The sequence below is a fragment of the Camelus bactrianus genome, chromosome 10 (assembly GCF_048773025.1).
Source record: "Camelus bactrianus isolate YW-2024 breed Bactrian camel chromosome 10, ASM4877302v1, whole genome shotgun sequence".
NCBI classification, from domain to species: domain Eukaryota; kingdom Metazoa; phylum Chordata; class Mammalia; order Artiodactyla; family Camelidae; genus Camelus; species Camelus bactrianus.
Genome location: NC_133548.1, coordinates 8,230,614 through 8,256,404, shown reverse-complemented (window position 1 = coordinate 8,256,404; position 25,791 = coordinate 8,230,614). Strand labels below are relative to the sequence as shown.

General features: G+C 37.7%; 1 protein-coding gene and 1 long non-coding RNA gene across 2 annotated transcripts in view; one reads left to right on the top strand and one right to left on the bottom strand.

Annotated features, from left to right (window-relative positions):
- The window catches only part of LOC105070157 (organic anion transporter 7), a 28,894-nt gene extending 16,211 nt beyond the window's left edge, over window positions 1-12,683 (top strand). Inside the window, exons 6-10 of the mRNA XM_010956475.3 lie at window positions 7,180-7,295; window positions 7,889-8,103; window positions 9,471-9,579; window positions 10,200-10,403; window positions 11,296-12,683. Of these exons, the coding sequence (XP_010954777.1) occupies window positions 7,180-7,295; window positions 7,889-8,103; window positions 9,471-9,579; window positions 10,200-10,403; window positions 11,296-11,356 (705 nt within the window). The 3' untranslated portion in view covers window positions 11,357-12,683. The remainder of the gene's footprint in view (window positions 1-7,179; window positions 7,296-7,888; window positions 8,104-9,470; window positions 9,580-10,199; window positions 10,404-11,295) is intronic.
- Window positions 12,684-22,115: 9,432 nt separating this feature from the next.
- On the bottom strand, window positions 22,116-25,791 carry LOC141578934 (uncharacterized). The gene is made up of 4 exons (XR_012509845.1): window positions 25,621-25,791; window positions 25,371-25,424; window positions 23,769-23,884; window positions 22,116-23,435 (listed from the first exon to the last, which is right to left on the bottom strand). It is a non-coding gene; the product is annotated as an uncharacterized LOC141578934 (long non-coding RNA).

The following is a 25,791-nucleotide window of genomic DNA, read 5'->3' as shown; positions in this document are numbered from 1 at the left end:
TTATTTTTATTGATGAATAATATACCATTTGATATGTGAGATATATGTATTTTTTCTTTATCTATCCATGGATGGACTTTTAGTTTGCTTCAGTATCTTAGCTACAATGAATAATGATGCAATGGACATGGCAGTGCAGGTATCTCTTCAAGATCCTGATTTCAATTCCTTTGGATATAAACCCAGAAGAGGGATTACAGGATAATACAGTCATTCTATTTTTAATTTTTTGAGGAGACCTCACACTGTCTCTGTAGTGGCTACACCACTTCACATTCCCACCAACAGTGCACAGATGGTACCTTTTTCTCCACAACTTCACCAATAATATGTTTTTTTAATAGTAGCCATCCTAACTGATGTGACGTGATCATTCATTGTGATTTTGATTTGCCATTCCCTAACAATTAGTCATGTTAAGTACTTTTTCATGTACCCATTGGCCATTTGTATGTTGTCTTTGGGGAAAATGTCTATTCAGTTTTTATTCCCATTTTTAACTGAGTTTTTTGGCTTTTTTGTTATTGAGCTGTAGGGATTTCCTATATATTTTGAGTATTAACCTTCTATAAGACATATGGCTTACAAGTATTTTCTCCCACTCTGCAGAAGCTTTTTCATTTTTAAAATTATTTCCTAGCTGTGTAGAATCTCTTCAGTTTGACGTAGTTCCATTTGTCTATTTTTGCTCATTACCTGTGCTTTTGGTGTCACATTAAAAAAATCATTGCCAAAATCAATAATAGCAAGCTTTTCTCCTATGTTTTCTTTAGGAATTTTATAGTTTAGGTCTTATGTTTTTGTCTAATCCATTTGCATTTATTTTTGTGTATAGTGTAAAGGTAAATTTCCAGTCTCACTCTTTTGCATGTGGATATCCAGTTTTCCCAACACCATTTATTGAAGACAGTATCCTGTCCCCATTATGAATTCTTGGCACAACTATCAGAAATCAACTGACTGTTATATGCATGAGTTTATTGGTGGGCTCTCTGTTCTGCTCCATTGATCTAAATGTCTGTTTTTGTGCCAGTATCTTACTCTTGGTTACGGTAATTTTGAAATCAGAATATGTGATCCTTCCAGCTTTGTTCTTGCTCAAAAATGCTTTGACTGTTAAGGGTCTTCTGTGTTTCCATATGAATTTTAGGATTGCTTTTTTTTTTTATTTCTGTAAAGAATGCCATTGGGATTTTGACAGGGATTTATTTAATCAATATATTTCTTTGGATTGTATGGACACCTTAACAATATTAATTTTTTTCAATCCATGAACATGGATGTATTTCAATTTTCTAGTGTCTAGCCTTAATTTCTTTCTTTAATGTCTACAGTTTTCAGTGTGCAAGTCTTTGACCTCCTTAATTAAGTTTATCTCTAAGTACTTTATTATTTTTATGCTAACGTAAACAGGATTGTTTTCTTAATTTATTTTTAGGTAGTTTGTTGCTGGTGTATAGAAGCGCAACTGATTTTATATGTTAATTTTGTATCCTGCAGCTTTACTAAATTCATTTATTAATTCTAACAATTTTTTAATACAATGTATTTAAGGTTTTCTACAAATAAGATCATGTTGTCTGCAAACAGATAATTTCACTTTTTCCTTTCTGATTTAGATGCCTTTTATTTCTTTTTCTTACCTAATTACTCTGGCCAGGACTTCCAGTCCTATTTAAATTGAAATGTGATCCTTGTTCAGTTCCAGATCTTAGAGGAAAAGCTTTCAGTTTTTCACCATAGAGTATGATGTTAGCTGTGGGCTTTCCATATATGGTCTTTAATATAAGTTCCTTCAGCATCTAATTTGTTGAGAATTATTACCATGGAAGTGCACTGAATTTTGTCAGATGCATTTTCTGTATTTATTGAGATACTCATATGATTTTTAGACTTCATTCTGTGAATTTGGTGTATCACATTTTTTAATTTTCTTATGTTGAACCATCCCTGTATCCCAGGAATAAATCCCACTGGGTTATGGTGTATGATCCTTTTAACGTGCTCCTGAATTTGGTTTGCTAGTGTCTTGTTGATGATTTTCTCAACTATGTTCTTCAGGAATATTGGCCTGTAGTTTTCTTTTCCTACATTATCTTTGTCTTACCTTGGAGTCAGGGTCATATTGGCCTGATAAAATGAGTTTGGAAGTGCCTCCTTCTATTTTTTGGAAGAATTTGAGAGACTTGGTATTCAATCTTTTATTATTTTTATTTTGTATCAAGTAGAGTTGATTAACAATGTTGTGTTAGTTTCTAGTTTACAGCAAAATGATTCAGATATGTAAAAAAATATTCTTTTTCATATTTTTCCATTATAAGTTATTACAAGATATTAAACATAGTTCCCTGTGCTATACAGTAGGATCTTGTTGTTTATCTATTTTATACATGGTACTTTGTATCTGCAAGTTCCAAAATCCTAATTTATCCCTACCACCTTCCCCTTTGGTAACCATAAGTTTGTTTTCTATGTCTGTGAGTCTGTTTATGTTTTGTAAACAAGTTCATTTGTATCATATTTTAGATTCCACATATAAGTGATATCATATGATATTTGTCTTTTTCTGACTGACTTAACTTCACTTAGTATAATAATCTCTAGATTCAGCCATGTTGCTGCAAATGGCATTATTTCATTCTGTTTTATGGCTGAGTAGTATTCCATTTGCCACATCTTCTTTATACATTCATCTATGGATGGACATTTAGGTTACTTTTATGTCTTGGCTATTGTAAATAGTGCTGCTATGAACACTGTGGTGCATTTATCCTCAAATTAGAGTTTTCTCTGGATATATGCCCAGGAGTGGGATTGCTGGATCACATGGTAACTCTATTTTTAGATTTTTAAGGAACCTCCATACCGTTTTCCAGAAGGGCTGCACCAGTTTACATTCCCATCAATAGTGTAGGAGGGTTCTCTGTTCTCCACCCTCTCCAGCACGTATTGTTTCTATGCCTTTTAATTATGGCCATTGTAACCAGTGTGAGGTGATACTTCATTACAGTTCTGATTTACACTTCTCTGATAATTAGTGGTGTTCAGCATCCTTTCATATGCCTATTGGCCATCTGTATTTCTTCTTTGTAGAAATGTATATTTAGGTATTCTGCTCATTTTTTGATTGGGTTGTTTGTTTTTCTTATTATTGAGTTGCTTGAGCTCTTTATATATTTTGGAAATTAAGCCATTGTCAGTCACATCATTTGTAAATATTTTCTCCTAGTTCGTAGGTTGGCTTTTCATTTTGTTTATGATTTCCCTTGTTGTGCAAAAGCTTATAAGTTTGATTAGGTCCCATTTGTTAATTTTTGCTTTTATTTCTATTGCCTTGGGAGACTGACCAAAGAAAACATTTCTATGATTTATGTGAGAGAACGTTTTGCCTATGTTTTCTTCTAAGAGTTTTATGGTGTCATGTCTTATATTTAAGTCTTTAAGCCATTTTGAGTTTATTTTTGTGTATGGCATGAGGGAGTGTTCTAATTTCTCTTCTGCCTAAATCATACCCAACTGAAGGATAGTTAATGAGCTCAGAAAGATGGAGATTAAAATCTTTTGTTTTTCACTGCTGTGAAAACTGGAATAGAGGAAAAGACCAAGTCTCAAGCAACAATGGGTTCTTTAACACTTCAGTTCACAACTGAACTTATTCACCATTGACATGTTTTCCCACAGGTGCAGAATTTGCATTGCTAAATATAAGGTGTGGCCCAGGCAGCAGATCTGAATGAAATTTCTTTGTAAAGGCATTCTGAGTCACTGGAGCATGTCCACCTCATTCTCCTACCTTTACCAATAAAATACCTCAGTTCTCCATGGGCCATTGAAGATATGTATAAAGGAGTCTGTAGTATTAATCTTTCAAAATCTTTCCTCTTGGAAACATGAAGACTACGAAGAAAGTGTCTCCACCCTAAACCACCAGTGTTTCTCAGGCATCTTCTTTTTGGTGTACTTTCTAGGTCACCCCTTATTTCAGTCAGCCCTTGGCATATCCATATGTCCATCTTCAGAGCAGCATCTTCTTCATCTTTTAATAACTTGTCCTCCTTCTCTGCTCATTACATTCTATTGGTTCTGGTTTTTTTTTTATGCAGTTATGATCTTATGCACCTTCTTTCCTGCTCTAAACTCTATACATTCCAAACTCTGATACTCTCTTCTCACCACTTCTCTGCCCAATTTCCTCCTCCCATTCCTGTGTGACATGTGCAGTCTTTTTCAATCTTCATTTCTATTGTCCAAAGTATTTCAGACCCAGTAGAAACCAAGAAGTCATACCTCACAGTAGCCCAGTCTGAACTACATTCTCCACACACTCCCTTAAAGGAACTCAAGGTGCACTCTCCAGTCAAACCATAAGGAAAATATTCAGTGGAAACTCAATCCTCACAAAGTCAGTGATGGCACACTTATATACTGGTGAGTGACATGGTAACTATGAGAGACCAAAGCAAATTTCTCCACTGAATCCTCTGCAGGTTTCTCTTACAGCCATAAAACATCAGTGTTTTCCCAACTATACTGTGGTAAGAAATGTGTCAGTCTAGATACCATAAATTGTAATTTTGAAGAAATAAATGTCCATTTTATCCATCTCTGATTTAATTTACAAAAATTTTCCCAAAACTCTCCAAATCAACATTTTATACCTTTATTGGTTCTTGAATTCCAGATCGTTCAGCTTCTAAATGCATTCCACCTTCAATCAGCTTCTTCCACCCCTCCCTGTCTTCCCTCTTTCCTTTGTCTTCCTCTTTCCCTTCCAAATTTATTTTATAACTACTTGGTGAAGAATCCTGTGACAGTTGGGGGGTGGGGGGAACATCTACAGCTTCTTCAGTCTTCAGAATATATTACTCAACAAGTAAAATGGGCTTGATAAAGACTCTTTGAAGTAAAACGATGGTGGAATGTGAATGCTAAGGAGGGAGATATAACCTGCAAGTTATATGAACTGCAGGGGTGTGGGCAATGAATGCATCTTGGAGGTAGTTATACCTGAAATGGGTCTTACAGGTTAAGGTGGAACTAGCCAGGTTTAAACCAGGCAAAGATACAATTAAATTTGCAGTTTACTACAGAGGGATCAAGCCAGTGGTATGCTGGTAAATGCTTAACACTTAACATCATAGGAGAAAAAAAAAGCCATAGATCTCAGATTTGTGGTGATTATCAATTTCTATGGTGTGAATATTATAGCACCATCATCAATTTCAAGCCACCAACATAATGGCAACTGCTTTACAAACTATCTAAAAATTTATCAAAAGGCTTTTGTGATTTTGTGCACACTGATTTCAGGACACTCCTGGGCAAGTCTTCAGACGGGAGCTGTTTAGTGCTTCTCACCCCAGCATAGTGTTATGAGTGGTACAAATAGGTTTGTTTTTTTTTTTTTAACAAGCAAAGGAAGTGAAAATCACAGAGAACAAAGCATTTAAAAAAGCGAAGATCCAGCAGGCTCCCATTTGACTATGGGCTGCTTCTTTCAGGAATAAAGATGTTACCAGATAGGAGGAGTTCCTTGAATTCCTGTGAGGGATCTGTTATAGCCTCCCTAAATACTTCTGCTAATACTATTCACATCTCTACTTCCTCACCAAAAATGAATGGCCAGTGTAAAATAACTACAATGTATCCCGAACTTTAACTTTGATATTGGATATAATTTAAGGCCAGTCTTACAGGCATTGCATCCCTCACCTGGTCCAAGTTTAAGGTACTACTTGAACTCATTCTTATACCACCATCCATGACAGTGGCCAGTGATCATGGGTTTCCGGTGTTAGATGCAGGAAGGAGATGCCATCATGACCCCTCTCTTCCAAAAGTATGAATCTAATATTTTGCTCCTCAAGCTAGTTCTGCAGCTGAAAGGACATTCTTGAGTATGTGTAAGTCCTTAGTTCAGGTGACCTTTCATTTCTATGATTTCTTCATGGAATTATACCAATGGATTTCATGGTATTTTTCATTTGTAGAGATGAGATAAGAATTAAGTCTATATTGTTTGAATAATTAGTAAATAAGTATCTGAGTGTGTACTACCTATAATTCCATGTTCACATTTGTAGCCTCATGTATGGCCCAAGAATTCCTTCCGAGAGAGGTGCTCTTCTTTTTCTCCACCTACTATTCTCCTACTCTAATTCTTTTACGTATTCTTCTTTTTAATGAGAAGTAAATTGACTTTTAGAAATATTTAATTACCTTCCTCAAGATATACACCCACCATGTTGCAAGGCCATTAAGTAACTCCAGATTGTAACCAGTTCTGGGTATAAATCATTCTACACCAAAATCTCCCCTGATTTAGTCCTCAGACTTAATTCTAGGCATCTCATTCATGGAAACACAATGTGCCAGGATTCCTCCCAAAGTGACTGAGCAAAGAACCAGAATAAAGACTCTCAAGAAGTGTTCTTTCTCCTGAGATAAACTGTTTTTCTACAAAGGACAACCAGCCGAGAATCAAGCTTAGTTTCCAGATCTTTCATGACCATCTGACACAAATGGAGCTTTGGCCCATAATCCAAGTAACTCTGTATTTGATTCCCTTTCTAATCTTAATATCTATACACACCCTTTCTGAGGCTCTGTAGCCCTCCTGAATCTTTTTTTAATGGCTAAATTTTTAAAATATATTTATTTAGTTAGTTAGTTGAAGTATAGTCAGTTTACAAACTTTTGTCAATTTCTGGCGTACAGCATGTTTCAGTCACACATATACATACATATATTCCTTTTCATTATAGGTTACTGCAAGATATTGAATATAGTTCCCTCTGCTTTACAGTATAATCTTGTTGTTTATCTATTCTATATATAGTATTTAGTACCTGCAAATCTCAAACCCCAAATTTATCCCTTTCCACCCCATTTCCCCCCTGGTAACTAAAGTTTGTTTTCTGTATCTGTGAGTCTCTTCTGGTCTCGTAAATAAGTTCATTTGTGTCTTGTGTTTAAATATTTTCATTGTTACATAGTAATTTCCCTCAGGCCCCTTTAACCCCATAATTCACTATTCGTACCACTTTTACACCTTTCATTACATCTTCCATGGCTATATTTTCCAGTAGACAAAAAAGGAAGTTGTCTACCTTGTCCTCTGTTGGAGGTCTCACAACACCTACCATTGTGTGACAACTGAACAGTCTGTTGTTGTTGAAGGTCGTGAGGTCCACCATGCAGGAGGAGCTGGAGGCAGCACAGACCAGACCTTCTGTATTTGACTTGTTCCGCACACCCAACATGCGTAAAAGGATCTGTCTCCTGTCTTTTGTGAGGTATGCTTCACACCGTTTATGAAGGGTGTTACAAGAGTGGAGACATTGAATCTATCCCTTATCAAAGGATACAGCAAGTTGTGGGAACAGATTTGAGATAAAACATGATGAAGCCATAAAGATAATTGCTGTGTTTAAAGGTAGTCAAAGAGTTATGAAAAGACTGACCCAGAGCTAGTTATACAAAAAAGAATTTTATCGTATTACTCTACCAAGCTCATCACTGGAAACTAAGGCTGAGAATTTCAGTCATGGTACAGATGTTGGCTTTAACTTTCTCCACTTGTTTGTTTCCATTAGATGAAGATATAGAAAAAAACTCTAAAACCCTAGAAGGCTTCATCATGCATCCTCCAGATAAACACTCAAAGCCCTCCCCCGAAACTCAACAACAATTAGGAGCTCAAATAATATAATTAGTTTGTAGTTTTAAAATCATCACCATGCAAGGATATGTTCCGTAAAACATACCATGTTTTTATACTTTAAAACCAACCACTGACTGGCTGGCTAATATTTATTATCATCATTTGTGATGTCTCTGTGTCATTTAGAAATATATGCTAAATGTCTTTCATCTTTGTTCACTACAGATTTGCCAACTTCATGTCATTTTTTGGCCTGACTCTCCACCTCCAGTACATGGGGAACAATGTTTTCCTGTTCCAGATTCTCTTTGGTGTAGTCAACCTCCCAGCCAATTATGTTGCATTTTTGGCACTGAATCACTTGGGCCGTCAAGTAAGCCAGACACTTTTCATGTCTCTCCTTGGAATCTCCATCCTGTCCATCACATTTGTGCCTCAAGGTGAGAAAAGAGCACATGTTGAAATAAGAAAATGTCTTAGCTCAGAGGTTTGAAAACAGAATCTGAAGCCAGAGGAAATGGAGACTAGAGTTCTAAGGATTCCCCAAAACCAATCTGAGGATTTAGGATAGATTCTACCATTAAGCGGCTGTGAAATAGTCAAGGTCAGTAACAGTCAGTTCACATATGTCTTCATCATATCTGAGATGTATCTGATAATTGGTGCCATTTATTCTTGACTGTTTCTCTAGGAGAACAATTGATCATTTGTCCTTTGGCCAATCACACTTGTAATTGTAAGTGACAAGATTATGTCATTATATATAGTTGTATCTCTTGTGAGGACACAATACTGTCACTTCCTCTGTCTGGTCTCTTTCTCATTACTAAGTTTCAGTGACAGTTTACTCCCTGACTCTATGTATCCACTCGTGTGTCTGGAATTAGGTCACCATAACTGCAGCCTGGTTTTAGGGGATCATCTTGACTCCCTTGTCTTCAAGCATTGAAAGTGTATAGAATAGCATTAAGCTGTTCAGAGCCTCTGTTAAAAATCTATTTTACTAAGTTAAATAATCATATATAATAAATAAGGGAACCCACGTGGTCACCATCCTTCACCTTACTCCCAGTGTAATTATGCATTTTGCAGGATCCCATATTGGTGGGTTGCACTCCCCATCTTGTGTATCAGCATCAGTGAAATTTTGCTGCCTTACAACAGAGTCCACTCTGATGTTGTAACACTTTCATGATTTTTTAATGGTTAGGAAGCTGACTCTCTGAAATTTCCTTTCAGAAGTTCCCAAAGTCTATTTTTTCCCCTAATACAGGTCCTTATTCTTAAATCTTCCAATATTATGCTAGATCGAGCAACTCTCCAGCTTATCCATTTACATGAGTCCCATTCTTTTATTACTCTCTACTGCGGTACTAGCCAATATTGCATGTGCACCCAGGTTTTAAACTCCTGAAGGATACTGATGAGTTTTACATCCATAGTAATTGCTCATATGACCATCCTAAGTTATACATGAAAGGCAGAGGAGACACTGGACAGAATAAACAAAAGCAAATTCTTGCTGGCCTTTTGTTCCCCTCTCCATCTTTGGCAAATTTCTGAAATTTCTGATATGTAGAGAGAGTTGACACAGTAACTCAGGTTCTTAAATTCTTATTTAATCAGTTATGTACAGATAAGTCACATTTCTCAGCTATTAGTCACGGCACATCCTTTGCCTCTGTGCAATTTCTCTACTATGTATTTGACATGTACAAACATTTGCAATAGAGTCTTTTTCACTTATAATTTGGTAGATGGTGATTTCAGCTCAGATTTCCTGAGTCTCACTGGTCTTCCTCTCCAGAAATGCAGACTCTCCGTGTGGCTTTGTCCGCTTTGGGAGTAGCAGTTTCTTCTGTGGCTCTTCTGTGTTCTTTTACCCATGGAAATGAACTAATGCCCACCATCATCAGGTACATAATCTCATGGAAGCTATATCAGGGTCAAAACAGACCTTTCCCAGCTAATCAGTACATATAGTGGGAAGCAAACTAATCTGAAGAGTTATCAAAAGAATTGATTGTAGTAGTATTAATAATAACAAAACTGTAGCTAAAATTTATTAAAAGTTGACTTTTATCAGGCACTGAGCTAAGCCCTTTAATGTATCATCTCATGCAATCTGCTGAACCATTAAAGGGTAGGTACTGTGGATAAGAGTATTTTTGAAATAATGAAAACATGTCAGTGCACTTGTGTACTTGAAAAAATTTGTGAACAAATAAGAGCATATATCATATGTAAGAGTACATCATCAGGAGAGAGTAGAGCTCAGTGGTAGAGCGAGTGCTCAGCATGCACAAGGTCCTGGTTCAATCCCCAGTACCACCATTAAATAAATAAATAAATACCTAATTACCTCCTCCTCCCCCCAGTTTTTTTTAAAGAGTTAAAAAAAAAAAAGTACATCGTCAGCTTCATGTACCTAAACACTGCTGCGGTGTCTCCCATAATCAAAGTAAAATAATAAATCACAAATTACATATATGTGATTTATACTATATTATTTTTATATTGTTGTTTGCACCCCAAGGGTAACAGCTACAGGAATCATGGGAATTGCTGCTAATATTGGGGCAGCCCTGGCTCCCCTCTTGATGATCCTAACGGTGTATTTTCCCCACCTACCTTGGATCATCTATGGAGTCTTCTCCATCCTCGCTGGACTTGTCGCCCTACTCCTTCCTGAAACCAGGAATCAGCCTCTGCCTGACTCTATCCAGGATGTGGAAAAGGAGTGAGTAAACCCCTGGCTGTCCCTTAGGGGAGCTGTGTGATATAGGTCTGTGCTGAGAAGCGCAAGACACCATGCAGGGCCATAGACCCCAAGGAAAACTTACACCTGAACTACTGCATGTGGTCAGTGCCTTTGGTTTAGTTACAGCCTCATCCCTCCCTACAGTGACCTCAGACTTCTCCAAGACTTCCTAGATCACACAGATCAGCTCTGCCCAGCCTGCAACAGGTTTACTGGTGAAGAGGCCAAAATTAGGTGCCTTATTGTGACATAGACACCCCTGAAGGTAGTTCACAAATATGCACAGATCCAAATACAAGATTCTCATCCCTCAAACCCTGGCAGCCCTCAGCCCAGTGAGGGCAGTAAGCTCTCTGGGATTGCTGGTGCCTGTAGGTCTGTGACCTTCCCTGGTCACTGAAGAATCTGAGGGAGATCAGGGAGAGGACAAGAGCCCCTCCCACAGATGACAATTATCTCAGGGGAAGGAGACCTGTTGGGCTGCCTGTGAGATTCAGACCATCTGGTCTTCACTGGGAATGAAAGTGTTGAGAAAAGAGAGGAAAGGGGTGGTAAATATTGATATTTTTAAATGATCAAGAAAGGATTTTAAAACGTTTGTATACTTCCTTTGCCTCTTCCAAAGACCATATTAGCCAATACCATGGTGTCTGAGGGTGAGAGCTGAAAACTCAAAACTGCCTTCCAGATCCTGCCCTGGGAGCTTGGCCTTTTTGTTCATAAAATTTAATCAAATCCTCAGGGCAAGTGTCATGGTTTTTATTAAAATTTGTGGCCCAAGAATCAACTTGCTCTAAAGAATGCAGGACGTATATGCTTTTTCCATGTTTTCAGTTTAATTTCTGTTTGTTTGTTGTTGTTGTTTTTCTAGGAGAAAAGGCTCAAGAAAAGCAAAGCAGGAAGATACCTTCATAAAAGTGACACAGTTTTAAGTAATTCCAGGAACTAACTCTAAAATCAAAGAGCAAGATAAATGAGAGAAAAAAAAATGGGATTATTCCTAGACAAAATTTGGAAACATAAATAAATAAAAAGATGTAATGGAAAAAATGGACCCCGTTTACAACTGCAGTACTAAATCATCACATATAAAATGCCTATGACTAATCATAATAAGAAGTTTGAGGAAAGTCATAATACCTTTAAAGAAATAGTAATAAAATATGTGTATAATTGTAGATCTATAGCATGTTTCTCGATAGAAACATAGAATAGTACTAAAAACTTTGATTCTGCTCCAAATAATAACACAGTAATTAATAGAATAATTACTTTTGGGACAATTTGCAAAAAGAGTTCCAAATTTATTTACAAATTAGCAGGCAAAATAATTCAGAAAAATGAAGTTTATGGAGGGGAGGAGGTGCAAGTATTTGGGGCAGCATATGCTGGAATGAAATACAGATGCATTTACAAATCAGAAGCAGTCTAGAATGAGACAGTGGCATGTATATCACCTAAAATTCGATAATTTGGGCATTATAAATCACTGGTGGAAATAAATGATTATGTAATAAATGTCATTAACTAACTTTAGAAATAAATGACTCCTAATTTGACTTCATTCGCTAAACCAAAAAATATATGTATATCGCATGTGATTAGAATGACGAATGGAACAATTAAGCCATGTTATTCAATAGGAAATGTGTATACAAAATCTTGGGATTAAAAAAATGTTATGAATAGTAAAGCAAATGCCAGAGATTTAAATAAAGGTGATTTGACTAAATACTCATTTAAAACCTCTGCTGAACAAAACCCTAAAAACTTACTGGATAAATCTAGAAGAACATTCACCAAGATGATAAAAGCTATTAATTTTTAGTGGTATACCTTTATGAGATTTTACTGTCTTCTTTGTAAGTTTCTGTATTCTAGTTTAAAAAGGGTAATGAAACATTTTTAAATGTTATATCATCAAAAATAAACTGCGAAAGACAACAATTTTTTAAATGTTTATATATTAATATGTAGAATTCTAATAAATAGTCAGGAAAAGAATACATAATTCAATATTAGATGGTCAAGAGGCAACAGCATATAATTTTCAAAAGAAAAATCCTATGATTAATAAATTTATGAAAACTGTACAAAGTCACTGGAGTTTCATGACATACAAACTAAATAAAATGCCAACTTTTATTTTCAAAAAGGATATAAATGGAAATTTGTAAATTGATGATAGAGTTATAAAATAACATATACTGTACGGCTGCTTAAAACAGAATGGTGTCATTATAAAGAGCTTTAAAAATCTTTCATGGATTCAACAACTATTTATTCAGCATATAATAGTTACCAAGCAATATGCTAGGAACCTTGGATACAAAGAGGAAATGAACGAACAAGTTATAAAAACAGATGCTGCAGATATTAGTCTATGTGTAGTGGTGTGGCATCACATTTTTATTTCCCATGGGCAACAGAATTTTATTTTAAAGTCCTCATTCCCTCCAGATTGGTGGAAAATTGCAAGTCAGTTTGTTGGGGAAATTATTTCCACAGGTCTTCCACACCAGAGCTATCTAGATCCCAGGAGCATACACAGTGGCAAGGAGATAAGGTGGTTACAAGGAGAGGCTGCACAGGTTATTAGTTATCTGTTCAGAGAGATTACCAAGTTACTACCGGGCCAGTGGACGCTCAGGTACAGCACCTCTGCCATTCACATCATAATGAGACGTTGGAATCTGGGGCTTCTCGTCTGACCGCTCAGCTACTTTTGCAGCCACACTGGTAGGGGTCTTCTGTTTCCATGGAGGGCTCCTAAGGCTCAGACTTGGATTCTTGCTCCCCCAGGACCCACAAACAGTCCGCCCTCCTCAGGCTTCCTAAACACTCAATTTCTTTCTCTTATGAGCTCTTTCACACACACCCTCTAGGTACCCCTGTGGACTTTAGCTTTTGAAACAGAGTCAATCAAGTCAATCAGTCTTACAGGCTTCTTTTGCCTTTCACCTGCCAAATGACTTCCAAGAGATCAAGAAAAACAGAAGTGACAACCTGCAAGACACAGGAAAGAGAAAAGGGAAATGCCAGGGAATTGTCGATAATTAATGTCATTGGTTTATCCAGTCTCTTTCCTAATGAAATGTTTGATATCCCATCAAAAGAAAGACCAGACAATATCTACTGTGCATCACTGCAAGGGCCAACTGCCAGTCCATAAAATCTAACGTTTTGTGGCAGAGAAAGTCCCACAGGTCCTCATGAGTTGTCAATGCTACCACCAGCAGTGTAGCCCAGCAGAAGCTCCATGACACAGAGAGTAAAGTGAGGTGTATTTTGGTGGAGAAGCATAGTAAACACAAGTATAGAAAATTGTGGCGAAAGGGTTGGGCAAGTTTCCTTTCAGTCTAACACAGAGTTGCAGCATCATTCTTCAAAAACCTCATTAATATTTCCAAATTGTCATCATTTTACAATAGGATTATCAGCGAACATGTTTCATCTACTCTGTATTTTGTAGTATTTCTCAAAAGGATTTTTATAAAAGGAAAAACAGCAGTCAGAGAATTAATGACATTTGAAATCAAGTGAGGAAATGTTGTATGGAAAATTCTCTCTTAATTGTAGCGTTAGAGCTTCTTCCTGGACACAGACACACAATACCCTATAAGAGAGGCCCTGTCAACCATACTGATCTGAGCCATGAGACAGTATATAATTTTTGACAGTCATGTTTTATAAAACATGATTCTATTAATTATTTGGAAATAGTATCATGGAATCTAGTCAAAGATTCCTAAACAAGGGTAGAACATAAAACAAGTGTCGCTATTTACAGGACAGCAGGTGATTTACACAGTGACATGGCATGAAAATCTCTGATGAAAAAGGCTTCCATTCATACTCTCTCTAAGCAGTTATTGGCCCTTTATTTTTCTCAAAGTTATTATAACACCACTGAGTGGAATACAGCCTTGTGGTGAACCTGAGGTAAGGAAATGTGTGAAAACTAGACCTAGGCTATGTGGCCGCTCATGGAATTTAGTAAAGCTGGCTTTTGGTTTTTTGTTTGTTTGCTGACCATCCCACAGATGCATCCTTCTTTGCAGAAAACTCAAGGAGACATTAGTTCAGCCCTGTTCCCCAGAGTTTATCTTCTCCAAAGGCCACGAGCTGCTGTTGATCAAGACACAGGCCGAGCAGTTTCGTCACCATAAGCTGTCATCTGCACAGCATGTTCTGTAGGAGCTGGAAACCCTTACACGAGGATGTCTCAACTACAGAGCTGCTTTATCAATTTATTTATCAATGTGTTTATATATGGCACATACTGTTCCATTTTAGAAAGAGAAATTAGTTCATCTCTCCACTGCAAGTGAATCTCTAAGTCTAACAAACAGCAAAGGCAGGAGAATTAGGCTTCAACTCTTGAAGAAAGGATGATTGAAGAATTTAGGAACATACTTTTTAAACCAACAAAGGCTACATTAAACTTTCGCCTCTTCTGTGAAATAGAATCTGAGATAAAATCTGGCAGGACTGGCACGTTCTGAGGGCTGTGAAGCAGGTACCTGTTCTGGGCCTCTCTCTTAGCTTCTGGCAGTTTTGCTGGCAATCTTTGCTGTTTCTTGGCTTCTGCTGTATCACCCTAATCTCTGTTCATCTTCACATGGTGTTCTCCCCATGAATGTGCCTTGGTTTCATACTTCTCCTTTTTATAAGAACACTAGTCATACTGGTTTAGGAGTGCACCCTACTATGGTATGACCTCCTCTTAACTAATTACATCTGCATTGACAATTCTGAGAATTGCACATCCTCAGAATAAGTCACATCCTGAGTAACTGAGGGTTAAGACTTCAACATATAAATTTTGGTGGACTTGGTTTAACTCATAACAGCCTTTAAAAGACAGGAGGAGAAGAGAGATGAAGAGAATAATGAGAAGTTTGTTGATTTTTGTACCCACAACTGGTTAAGATTTAAAGTATAACTTGAAATTTGTTAAAAATATTAAAATTTTGGTTAAATAAAATACATGCTTTAAATGGTATTTTAAAAAATATAAAGGTAAAACAAAACAAAACATTAAATATTTAAATAGCAAATGTAATAAAACACACCACAGGGAGAAAGAGCAAAGACAAACTCATACACATACAGTCACGTCCAGAAGTCTGAACTAGCAAACCTAACCTGTCACCTAAAGGAACTAGAAAAAGAAGAACAAATGCAACCTAACGTTAGCAGAATAAAAGTAGTTTTTAATTCCATTCACAAGGCAAAACTCAACTCTATGCGGTATACAAGACACATACCTGAAGTAACTCAGAAGGTGGCAACAACCACCACCATCAGCAAATGTACACTTACTGAGTGAAAATAATAAGAAAGCAGAATATTCAGTCCTTGTGTCAGATGAGGCAGAATTCAGACCAGAAAGAAATGAATATGAAAAGGGAGGATGGGGGTTAACATTAACACCAAAACGCACAATGAAGAGAGACCATTTATGAGTATCTGTGCACTAAATAACTCATCAACCGCCTTCAGAAAGGTGATACATAGGAAAGAAGACAAAGGTTGAAATGCCAAACTAATGGAAGATTTTAACCACTTCTTTCAATACAAGGCATAACAATAGGATAAATATAAGAAAGGATATAGACAATCCTAAACATGCAATAAGTAAGGTAGATCTTATGGATTAATCTATTGAACTTTACTATCTAATATGATAGAATATGCTTTCCTATTAAACAACTATGGCAAATACACACACACAAATTAATCATATATTAATGGAAAGGAAAACCCCCTGTTTTCTGTCTACTCACAGAACATCTCTGAGACCAGATGTGTGAGCTTTCCCCGACATGGATCAATTTTCTAACATCAGCCGGGTATCCTACAATTCAATTCACTCTGACACCAACTACCTGGAGTTAGTGTCAGAGCCCACAGATTAAGGGTTTACCACAAGACTGCCTCCACTTCAGAAAAAAGTAGGTCCTCAAGTTACCCATACTTCTGTCTGACTTGGCTATAAATTGGGGGTTCCCACAGCCAGCTTCTCAGGCTCCCAGAACTCAAGGAAACTACTGACATCTCCTGGTTTATTATATAATAAGGGTTATGATAAAGGATACAGATGAAGATGAAGAGGTACATAAGGTGAAGTCTAGAAGGGTCCCAAATGCAGGATTTTGGGTGCACCACCCTCTCCCAATGCATGAGTGTGTTCAGCAGCCTGGAAGCTCTCAGAACCCCACAGTTCAGGGATTTTTATGGAGGCTTCATCACATAGGCATGGTAGATTATTAACTCAGTCTCCAAGAGCCCACCAAGAGTGACCTCATTAGAACAAAAGAAAGTCCCATCACCTTCTTTTTACAAGGGATTTAGGAACCTGTGTCAGAAACAGATCAAATATTAGAACAAAAGATGCTCTTAGCACCTTTATCGCTCAGGAATTTACAAAGGTTTTAGGAACTTTGGCCAGGAGCCAGCTACAAAAACCACAATATATGCTTATTATACCACAATATCACATCAAGTCACAATGAAAAATCAGTAGTTTCTATAAAATATTACAGTCCACAATCTCTGATCATCGAAGTAAAATTAGAAATTTACAAAATAAAAAAATTAAGAAGTCTTCCTTCCTGGAAATTATAAACCTTCCTAATAAGTATTTCTTTGTTGAAGGAGGCAAGAACGTACAATGGAGAAGAGATAGTCTCTTCAATAAGTGGTGCTGGAAAAACTGGACGGCTACATGGAAGAAGATGAAATTAGAACATTCTCTAACACCACATACAAAAATAAATTCAAAGTGGATTAAAGACCTAAATGTAGGATCAGATACTTCAAAATTCCCAGAGGAAAACACAAGCAGAACACTCTTTGACATAATCAAAGCAGTATTATTTTTGATCCATCTCTTCAAGTAGAGGAAATAAAAGCAAAAATAAGCAAATGGAACCTAATTTAACTTAAAAGCATTCACACAGCAAAGGATACCATCAAAAAAAAATATGAAAAGACAACTTACTGAAGGGGAGAAAATATTTGCAAATGCTATGACTGATAAAGGATTAATATCCAATATGTGTAAACAGCTCATATAACTCAACATCAAAAAAACCAAACAACATGATTAAAAAATGGGCAGAAGAATTGAATAAGCATTTTTCCGAATAAATGCAGATGCCAACAGAAACATGAAAAGATGCTCAACATTGCTAATCATTAGAGAAATGCAAATCAAAACCACAATGAGATATCACCTCACACTTGTCAAAATGGCTATTTTCTACAAATAACAAGTGTTAGTGAGGATGTGAGAAAAGGGAACCCTCATGCACTGTTCCTAGGAATGTAAGTTGGTGCAGCCACTGTGGAAAACAGTATGGAGGTTTCTCCAAAAACTAAAAATAGAACTACCGAATAACCCAGCAATTCCACTCCTGGGTATATATATTTGAAAAAAAACACAAACACTAATTTGAAAAGATACACACACCCCAAGCTTCATAGTAGCATTATTTACAATTGCCAAGGCACGGGAGCAACCTAAGTGTCCAGCAACAGATGAATGGAAAAAGAAGATGTGGTATATACACAATGGAATTCTACTCAGCCATAAAATAGAACGAAATTTTGCCATTTGCAGAAACATAGATGGACTTGGAGGGCATTGTGCTAAGTGAAATAATTCAGACAGAAGAAGTAAATACTGTATGATATCACTTACATGTGGAATCTTAAAAGTACAACAAACTAGTGAATATAACAAAAAAGAAGCAGGCTCACAGATACAGAGAACAAACTAGTGGTTACCAGTGGCGGGGGAGGGGTGTGACAGACAAACTATTGGGAGTAAGATTGGCTCAAGGATGTATTATACAACATGGGGACAATTGTCAATATTTTGTACTAACTATAAAAGGAAAATAACCTTTAAAATTGTATAAAAGTTTTTTTTTTAATTTACATCTCTCTTTGTTGAAAGGGGAAAAACCAACTGAAATGGCAGAATAGTTAAAATAATAAAAATTAAAACGCTACAGATAAGGAATTACGGGATTTTTTAAAACAGTGGTCAAAGAAAAATTATAGCCCTAAAAATTCCTACTAGTAATAAAGAGTGAAAATAATGATTTAACTTTCACCCAAGAACCTGGCAAAAGCACACAAAGCAAACCAAAAGAAATCACAAGTAAATAACAGATCTAAAGGGAATGGAGAACACTATGGAATAAAGGACACATAATTAGCACATGAAAATACTGTATTTTTGAAACTATCAAATAGGAAAACACTTATCAAAAAAATAGAAAAACAGCTGAAGTAATCAAGAGAAAGAGAGAAAGTGCAAATATATGAAGCTTAACGGGATGAATAACCTGAAGAAATTAGGAAAAATCACGAGCTTTGCGCGGCGCTCCTTGCAGTGGCGCTTCGGAAGCCAAGTCCCCGCAGTCGTCGCAAGGGGCGCCAGCCTCGCTCCACCCCCGCTCCACCCGGTGTGGGCGGTGGGCGCAGTGAAGAGCAGCCCACACCGGCCAGAAGTGGAGGCGCTCCAAGGACTGGGACTTCTGCTCTACACTGCATCCCAATGACCAGGATCTCCAGGGCTGACCCACCCCAGTGCCTCTCGCTACTCTCCAATACCACTCAATGGACAATCCTTGTGCCCCAACTCGCTTTCGCCGCTCCTCTCTTCAGGGTGCTGCCAGGACCAGAGCAAGCAGGAGGACGAGGTGCAGTTAGTGAGTAGTCCTCAGTGCCCAGACCACTGCATTGTCCAGCTGGAGGATGCAGTCAGAGGAAGAGGCTGGTGGTGCCGTCATGAAAGCAACTTACAAGAGGCTAGTGTGCGGGGAAAGTAAGATGCCAGGGGAATATTGGGGAACCAAGACGGAAAGCCCAGAACACAAATGTGGTCTCTGAATTATGAGGAGACTGGGAAGATTCTGTAACTATAGGAAGAAAGAGAGAATGGTTCTAACAAGTGGATGCAGTTGGAGTTCTGGAATTCCATAAACCTGCACCTGCAGTGTATCTGGAAAACTAAAGTTTAGTTGTGCCCAGCCAATGAATTCCAGGCTCTCCTGTCCCACCACCCTACTCCCAGATAACAAAAAAAGTCTGCAACCACAGGACATTCCTCTGAGTTGCCATCTAGTGTAGGATAAAGACAGTGGAGAGGCTGTTTACCACCAGGTACAATTGGCAGGGAGAGGGACAGGCACTATGTTGTCCTTGGCGTACATCTCCATTAAGCTTGTAAGCCATTTCAAACAAGTTGCCTCCTGGGGGAGCAAAATTCACTACCCCAAATACTACCCCTTTTTGGCATGAGGATTATTTTAGGCTGTTTTGTTGTTGTTGTTGTTTTAAAGAAACGGAAGGTTCAGGAAGTTTTTTACCTCCCCATTAGCTGCCTAAAGAGTTCAGATAAAGATCCTGCTCCTGAAATAGACCTATCACCAAAGATATCTGGGAAGAATATGGGCTGGGTGTGGTGGGGGAGACGGCCAGGGCCTAGACATCAGCCTCCACTCTCTGTCCCACTGTCTCTGCGTGGCCCAGCTAACATTTGTTTACCAAATATTTGCATTCCTATTTCAAGGTGAATTGCCTTCCTCCCCTCTGAAGTCCCAAACCACTACCCCCCAACATCCTCTTTTATCTTTAACCGAAGGTAGTGTTTAAGGTGAGGGCTTCCACCATCTTAGCAAGTTACTCAGTTCTCCTAGGTCTCTCATGAATATTAAACTTTTGTTTGATTTTCTCCTGTTAATCTGGCTCATGTCAACTGACTTCTTAGGCCAGCCTAAGAAGAACCTAAAAGGGTAGAGGTTTTCTTGCTCCTGATTCCTCCCTCTCAGTTGCTTTGAAATTTTCTTTTTTCTTTTAAATAGTATCAACATTTTATTAAGCCAAACTGGGTGGATTTTTTTTTAGATGTCTTAACTCTGCCACCCCTTTGTGTTTATTGGTTGTCAGTTTTCCCCAGCATTCAAATTTTTTTGTCCATTTAACATCAGTCTGTGACTTATTTTGTAGTGGTAGCTTCTAAAAGTCACCTCAACTTACCTATGGGCTTGATTTCCTCCTAACTTTTTTTGTTTCACAGCATTAACGTATTTAGCAAATCCTTCTGTGATTGGAAAATTGGTGAAAATGATCAGCCTTGGTCTTAAAGAAATTTTGATTTCGTCCCAAAACTTGCTCTATAGAGTCACAATTTTACTTGGTAACTTCCAGATTGCGAGTATTTCTCAACTGCCCGATAACTATTTGAACAAATGATTTAATTTGCTCTTCCCATAAATTTGTTGATTCTTTTATCTCAAATCTCATGATTATTATTTAACTAAACTGACATGTCTAGTCCACTATAATGCAAGAGTTGCTTAACATAAATTATGACCCTGTAGGACTGGTAATACTTAAGAAGGGATTGTTGTTGGAGAATAGATTCTTGCCTTGTGCAGGAAAGAATTCAAGAGCAAGGCATAGTAAAGTGAAAGTAAGTTTATAGAGAGGTACACATGCTATAGACAGAGTGTAGGCTGTCTCAGAAGGTGAGAGAGAGTGACTACAAGGTTAGGTTTTACAGACTTGGTAATTTCATATGCTGATTAGTAGGAGAATTACTCCAACTACTTTGGAGAAGGGCAGGGATTTCCAGGAACTGGGCCCCTGCCCACTTTTTGACCTTTTATGGTCAGCCTAGGGACTGTCATAGTGCCAAGAGGCTCAAGGTCTACTGGAAGTCAAATCTTTCACCATCTTGGCTCTAACCAGTTTGTCCTGTCCTCAAATGCTGTGTCATTCCTTCAATGGCAGTGCCCTGCCTGCTTCCCTCCTGTCTCACTGTTAGCGAAAGGCATGAAATAAGTGCATCTCATCATGAAAAGTGTATTCATGGAATTTGAAATAGCAAGCTCAGTTGCCAGTTCCTTTTACCTATAATCTCTCTTTACACAGACTACCTTTGCACCATGTTTCTCTGAATTTAATCTAGTCTTTAAAGTATACTTTCAGTTTTTGAATTCATGGCACCTCTTCAGTTAAACTTATTTAACTTCAGTTAAATGTGCCTATCTATCAATAACTGCAAGACTGTCTCTAACCTGAAATGTTCAGTCAGCTCGGAAGCAATCACAGTGGACTAACACGACTTCTGTTTTTTCAACTGTTACAGACTTTTCATATGGTGACTTAGAATGTCTCATCTTTTATAGGTTGTAGACAGGCATTACTTCACATACAACTAATTTTTAAGGGGACTTTATCATACCCTGAACTAAAAATTATTTGTCTCATACTAACCTTTATAATTATTTGAAAACAAGAATCCCACAGAAAGTACACAGACAGTGTTCCTGAAACTCTTCCACTTTCCCAACCAGGTCAGGAATTAAGAAGGTGTGAGGTGCAAGCGATCATCCTATATGTACATTCAAGCCTTCTGGAAATATTGTAAATGATAAGTGATGACCTTAAAGTAGAAAATAAATATGTCTAAAACATTTTATACAACAATCCAGGTTTCCCACCTCCAGACCTGGTTCCTGAGGAGGTTGTCACCTATAAATTTCTGTTCAGGTGAGCTGTGATTCTCTGTATTTTCCTGTCAGTCTCTTCAATTTTAGAAATAGTGCTTTGCCCTGGGACCTCAGTTTTCTTATGAATATAAGAGGCACTGATGATTTTTCAGTTCATTCAGTTTTTTATTTGTTGTCAGGACAGAGTGGCAACTTCCATGCTTCTTACATGCCAGACCAGAAACCAAAATTTCTGGGTTTGGAATGAAATATTTTCCCAGAAGTGCAGCTAAACTAAGTATAATCTTCAGTTCACAAAATAATGAATGTCAAAGGAATGAACAAGTAGAAAATAACTTTTAACAAGTGACGTCATTTCGTTCTGAGTTACCTAGTGTGATCCAGAATTTTTCTGCTTTTCTTTGCACAGAATGTTACATGTCCTGGATGATTTTTTACAAGCAAACTTTTTAAATCCCAGTTGTCTTTCATATCACTCTTTAATGGATTTTTTTTCTCAGCCATCTATTATATATCTTTAAACTATAATATACAGCACAAAAATGAACTGTTTCGTGTATAAGACTACTCCCAGGTGAAATGCTGCTCAAGAAGTTGAGGCCTTATGTTGTGCGTGGTATTCTAGAGGTAATGATGCATGATGTTAGCTTAAAATTTATGAACTACGTATTTGACTTTTCAAATGTATACAATACTGATGTCAACAACTCTAAAAAGCTGGTTTATTGATATTGTTGTATAGTTTTCTTGGTCAGAAGCATTTGGAATAAATGGTGTCAGCTGGGGTTAGAATTATTTTCAACGCCATTTAGCAAGCTATTGTATCTAAGTGGCAAAAATGCCAAATTTACTATTTGTATAATTCAACAAAATACTTCACAGTTCTCACACTTTTGTTGACCTAAAACAGCTAGACTGCCAGGTATTTCTCCAGCAAAGATGGGTCTATCTGGGATCAGCAGAGAATTGCAGTTTGGAGTCTACATCCATGTCAAACCACTTGCAAGTCCCCGCACAGCAAAGGAAGGAGAATGCTTTCTTAGAGGCGAAATGAGAGCTAACGACTTGTAACGACTCTAACAAGCAAGGAGTCCATGGCTTTTCATTGGCTGAGTCCTTGCCAGGAAAGAAGAGGAGTATTTCCGCTTCCTAGTGGGCCCCACTGTCCTCACAGGGTGCCAGAGCTCCCCTTTCCGATCTCTTGATTCTATTTACTTAAGGTTTCTGTTAATTTTTTTTTTTTTACACTTTGAATTTCACATGGAATTCTTCACAATGCTTCTAGAATCCAGTCTAGCAAAAAAAAAAACAAACAAACAAACAAAAAAAAAGTAAAAGAGACTTCAGGTTTCTGCTCCATCTTATACTTTTGAAGTCATCCTCACAACAAGAAATAAAGCTGAAGAAACTGAAAAACAACAATTCTTCCTAGATCCATCACAGAATTAAGATTCAGTGCCGGTAGCTTTCCCAATGCCTGGAGGGACAGAAGGTTACAGAGAATCACAGATTACCAGGAGCAGTCTCAGGAGCAGAAACCCACTGCTGGAGCCAATAGTGGAGGGACCACTCAGACTGTAATTGAGGAATTACTGGAGGCTCGAGGTGGAATAGCTTGAGAGTTAAAAACTCAGGGAGGAGGCAGTCCTAGGAGGACTGTATGCTTTCGTGGAGCCCCACCAAGTCCTCGCTTTGAAGACAGGACAATCCTCTCCCTTCCATCAGGAAAAGGAGCAAAGTAACCATTTAGAAATATGTCTGCTTTGGGCCAGATCTCAAGAGAAATTACATTACCAAATCCATATCTGACCTAGGGATGGTAAATTCACCAACTCCAGCCTCTTCTGGGCTTTCTGACTCACATAAAGGGAGGGAGAAAAAGATAAATAACTCTTCTGAAGATCACATCTTAGGGATTCTGGCCCACTAAAAGAAAAAAAAAAGGATATTTAATAGAAATTTAATAAGATTATAGATGCTTTCCCTTCTTGATAACCAAACACCACATCAATAAGGATCTAGGATAACAGTCAGCTACAACTGAGAGAGCTACAAAGCTCAGAGTCAATTTAAGAAGTTTCTGTGGAAACCCATAGACATTAGGAAGTAAAAAGGAAAAACTCAAATTTATCCTTCCCATGTAGGGAAGAAGAGTTTTCCCCTACTGTGTGTTTTTTCTCTCTGTGTCTCCCTTACTCTCATATTACTGCAACACAAAACAACACAAAACACCACTTCTGACACTTCTGGTTACCATGTGTATGGGAGTTTTCCCCGCTTATAGCAAGTCTCTGTGACACGAGGTGGGTGTCCTACAATGTAATTAAACTCTGACACTGTCTACCTGGAGACAGCATCAGATCCCACAGGCTGAAGGCTCGGTGCCACAGGGCTGAAGCCCTGCCCACTTCAGACAACAGCTGCAAGCCCAGGTTACCTGCTGTGCTTCTGGCCAACAGTCCATAGATCAGGGTTTCCAAGGACCCCCTCCATGGCTTCTATTAATTTGCTGGAATGACTTACAGAACTCAGGGAAACACTTACCTTGCATTTACCAGTTTATTAAGGAATATGTTAAAGGATACAGGTGAGCAGCCAGATGAAGAGATACACAAGTCCAGGTCTGGGAGGGTCTGGAGCACAGGAGCTTCTGTACCCATAGAGATGGGGTACATAATCCTCCTGATGTGTATGTGCTCACCGACTTAGAAGCTCTCTGAACCCAGTCCTTTTGGGAGTTTATGAAAGCTTTATTGCATAGCATGATGGATTAAATTATTGACCATTGGAAACTGATTCAACCTCCATCCCCTCTCTCCTCCCTAGAGGTAACTGAAAGTTCCAGTCCTCCAATCAGTTGGTTCATTCTCCTGGCTACCAGCCCCTACTCTTACGAGTAGTGCAAAAGTTATGAACCTCATGAACATAAAAAATACAACTTTGTTGCTCTCAACACAGAAAATTCCAAGGTTTTAGGAGCCCTGTGCCCAGGAAATTGGATGAAGATGAAATATATATTCTTATTATAGATCACAGTATCACAGGGAGGAAAAAAAACTACACTAGAGAAAATTGAAACCTCTATCACCTACAGCTACAATTTTTTTTTTTGTTCTGTCTTGCTTTTGTGGTGATGATAAAGATGAGATAGTGGTGATGGTTGCACAAACTCTGTAATAACTAAAACCCATTGAATTGTGCACTTTAAACAGATGAATTAGATGGTTTATAAATGATATCTCAATAAAACTGTAAACAAAGACATTTTTAACAGATGATTTAGTGATATGAATAGTGCTATGAAGTTTTATCCCACATTTTCTCTCCAGTTCTGCCCTAGCACAAGGTGCACCTGCCATATGAATTTTATGACATCAGAGTGTAATTATTTATTTACTTCTCCTTTACTCACCAGGCAATAAGAGCCATGAAGATCTTGTCTGACACATCGCTGTATTCCTGTAAACTAGAATGGAAAAGATACTCACAAATGTTATCTGAATCAATATGGATCAATAAACCAGTAAAAATAAACCTCTATATGAGCTTACACTGGCTTAACCCTCTGCCCTCCATCACTGCCCACTCTGCCCCTATTTCAAGAAACATATTTTCAGTGTAAATTTGTGGTATGATTTGAACTGAAGGAGAATGTCACTTACCAAAAGGGAAGGGTCGCATTACAGTTCACTTGCTTTAATTTAACTCAGGATAGTTTTCATTAACTCTTTAATTAAAATCCAGTATTAAGCAAGCAAAATACTTTCTGTTCTTTTAAAAAAAATAATCAAAAAGCACTTCACTTTTGCATCTCGTAAGTGATATTTTCTGGG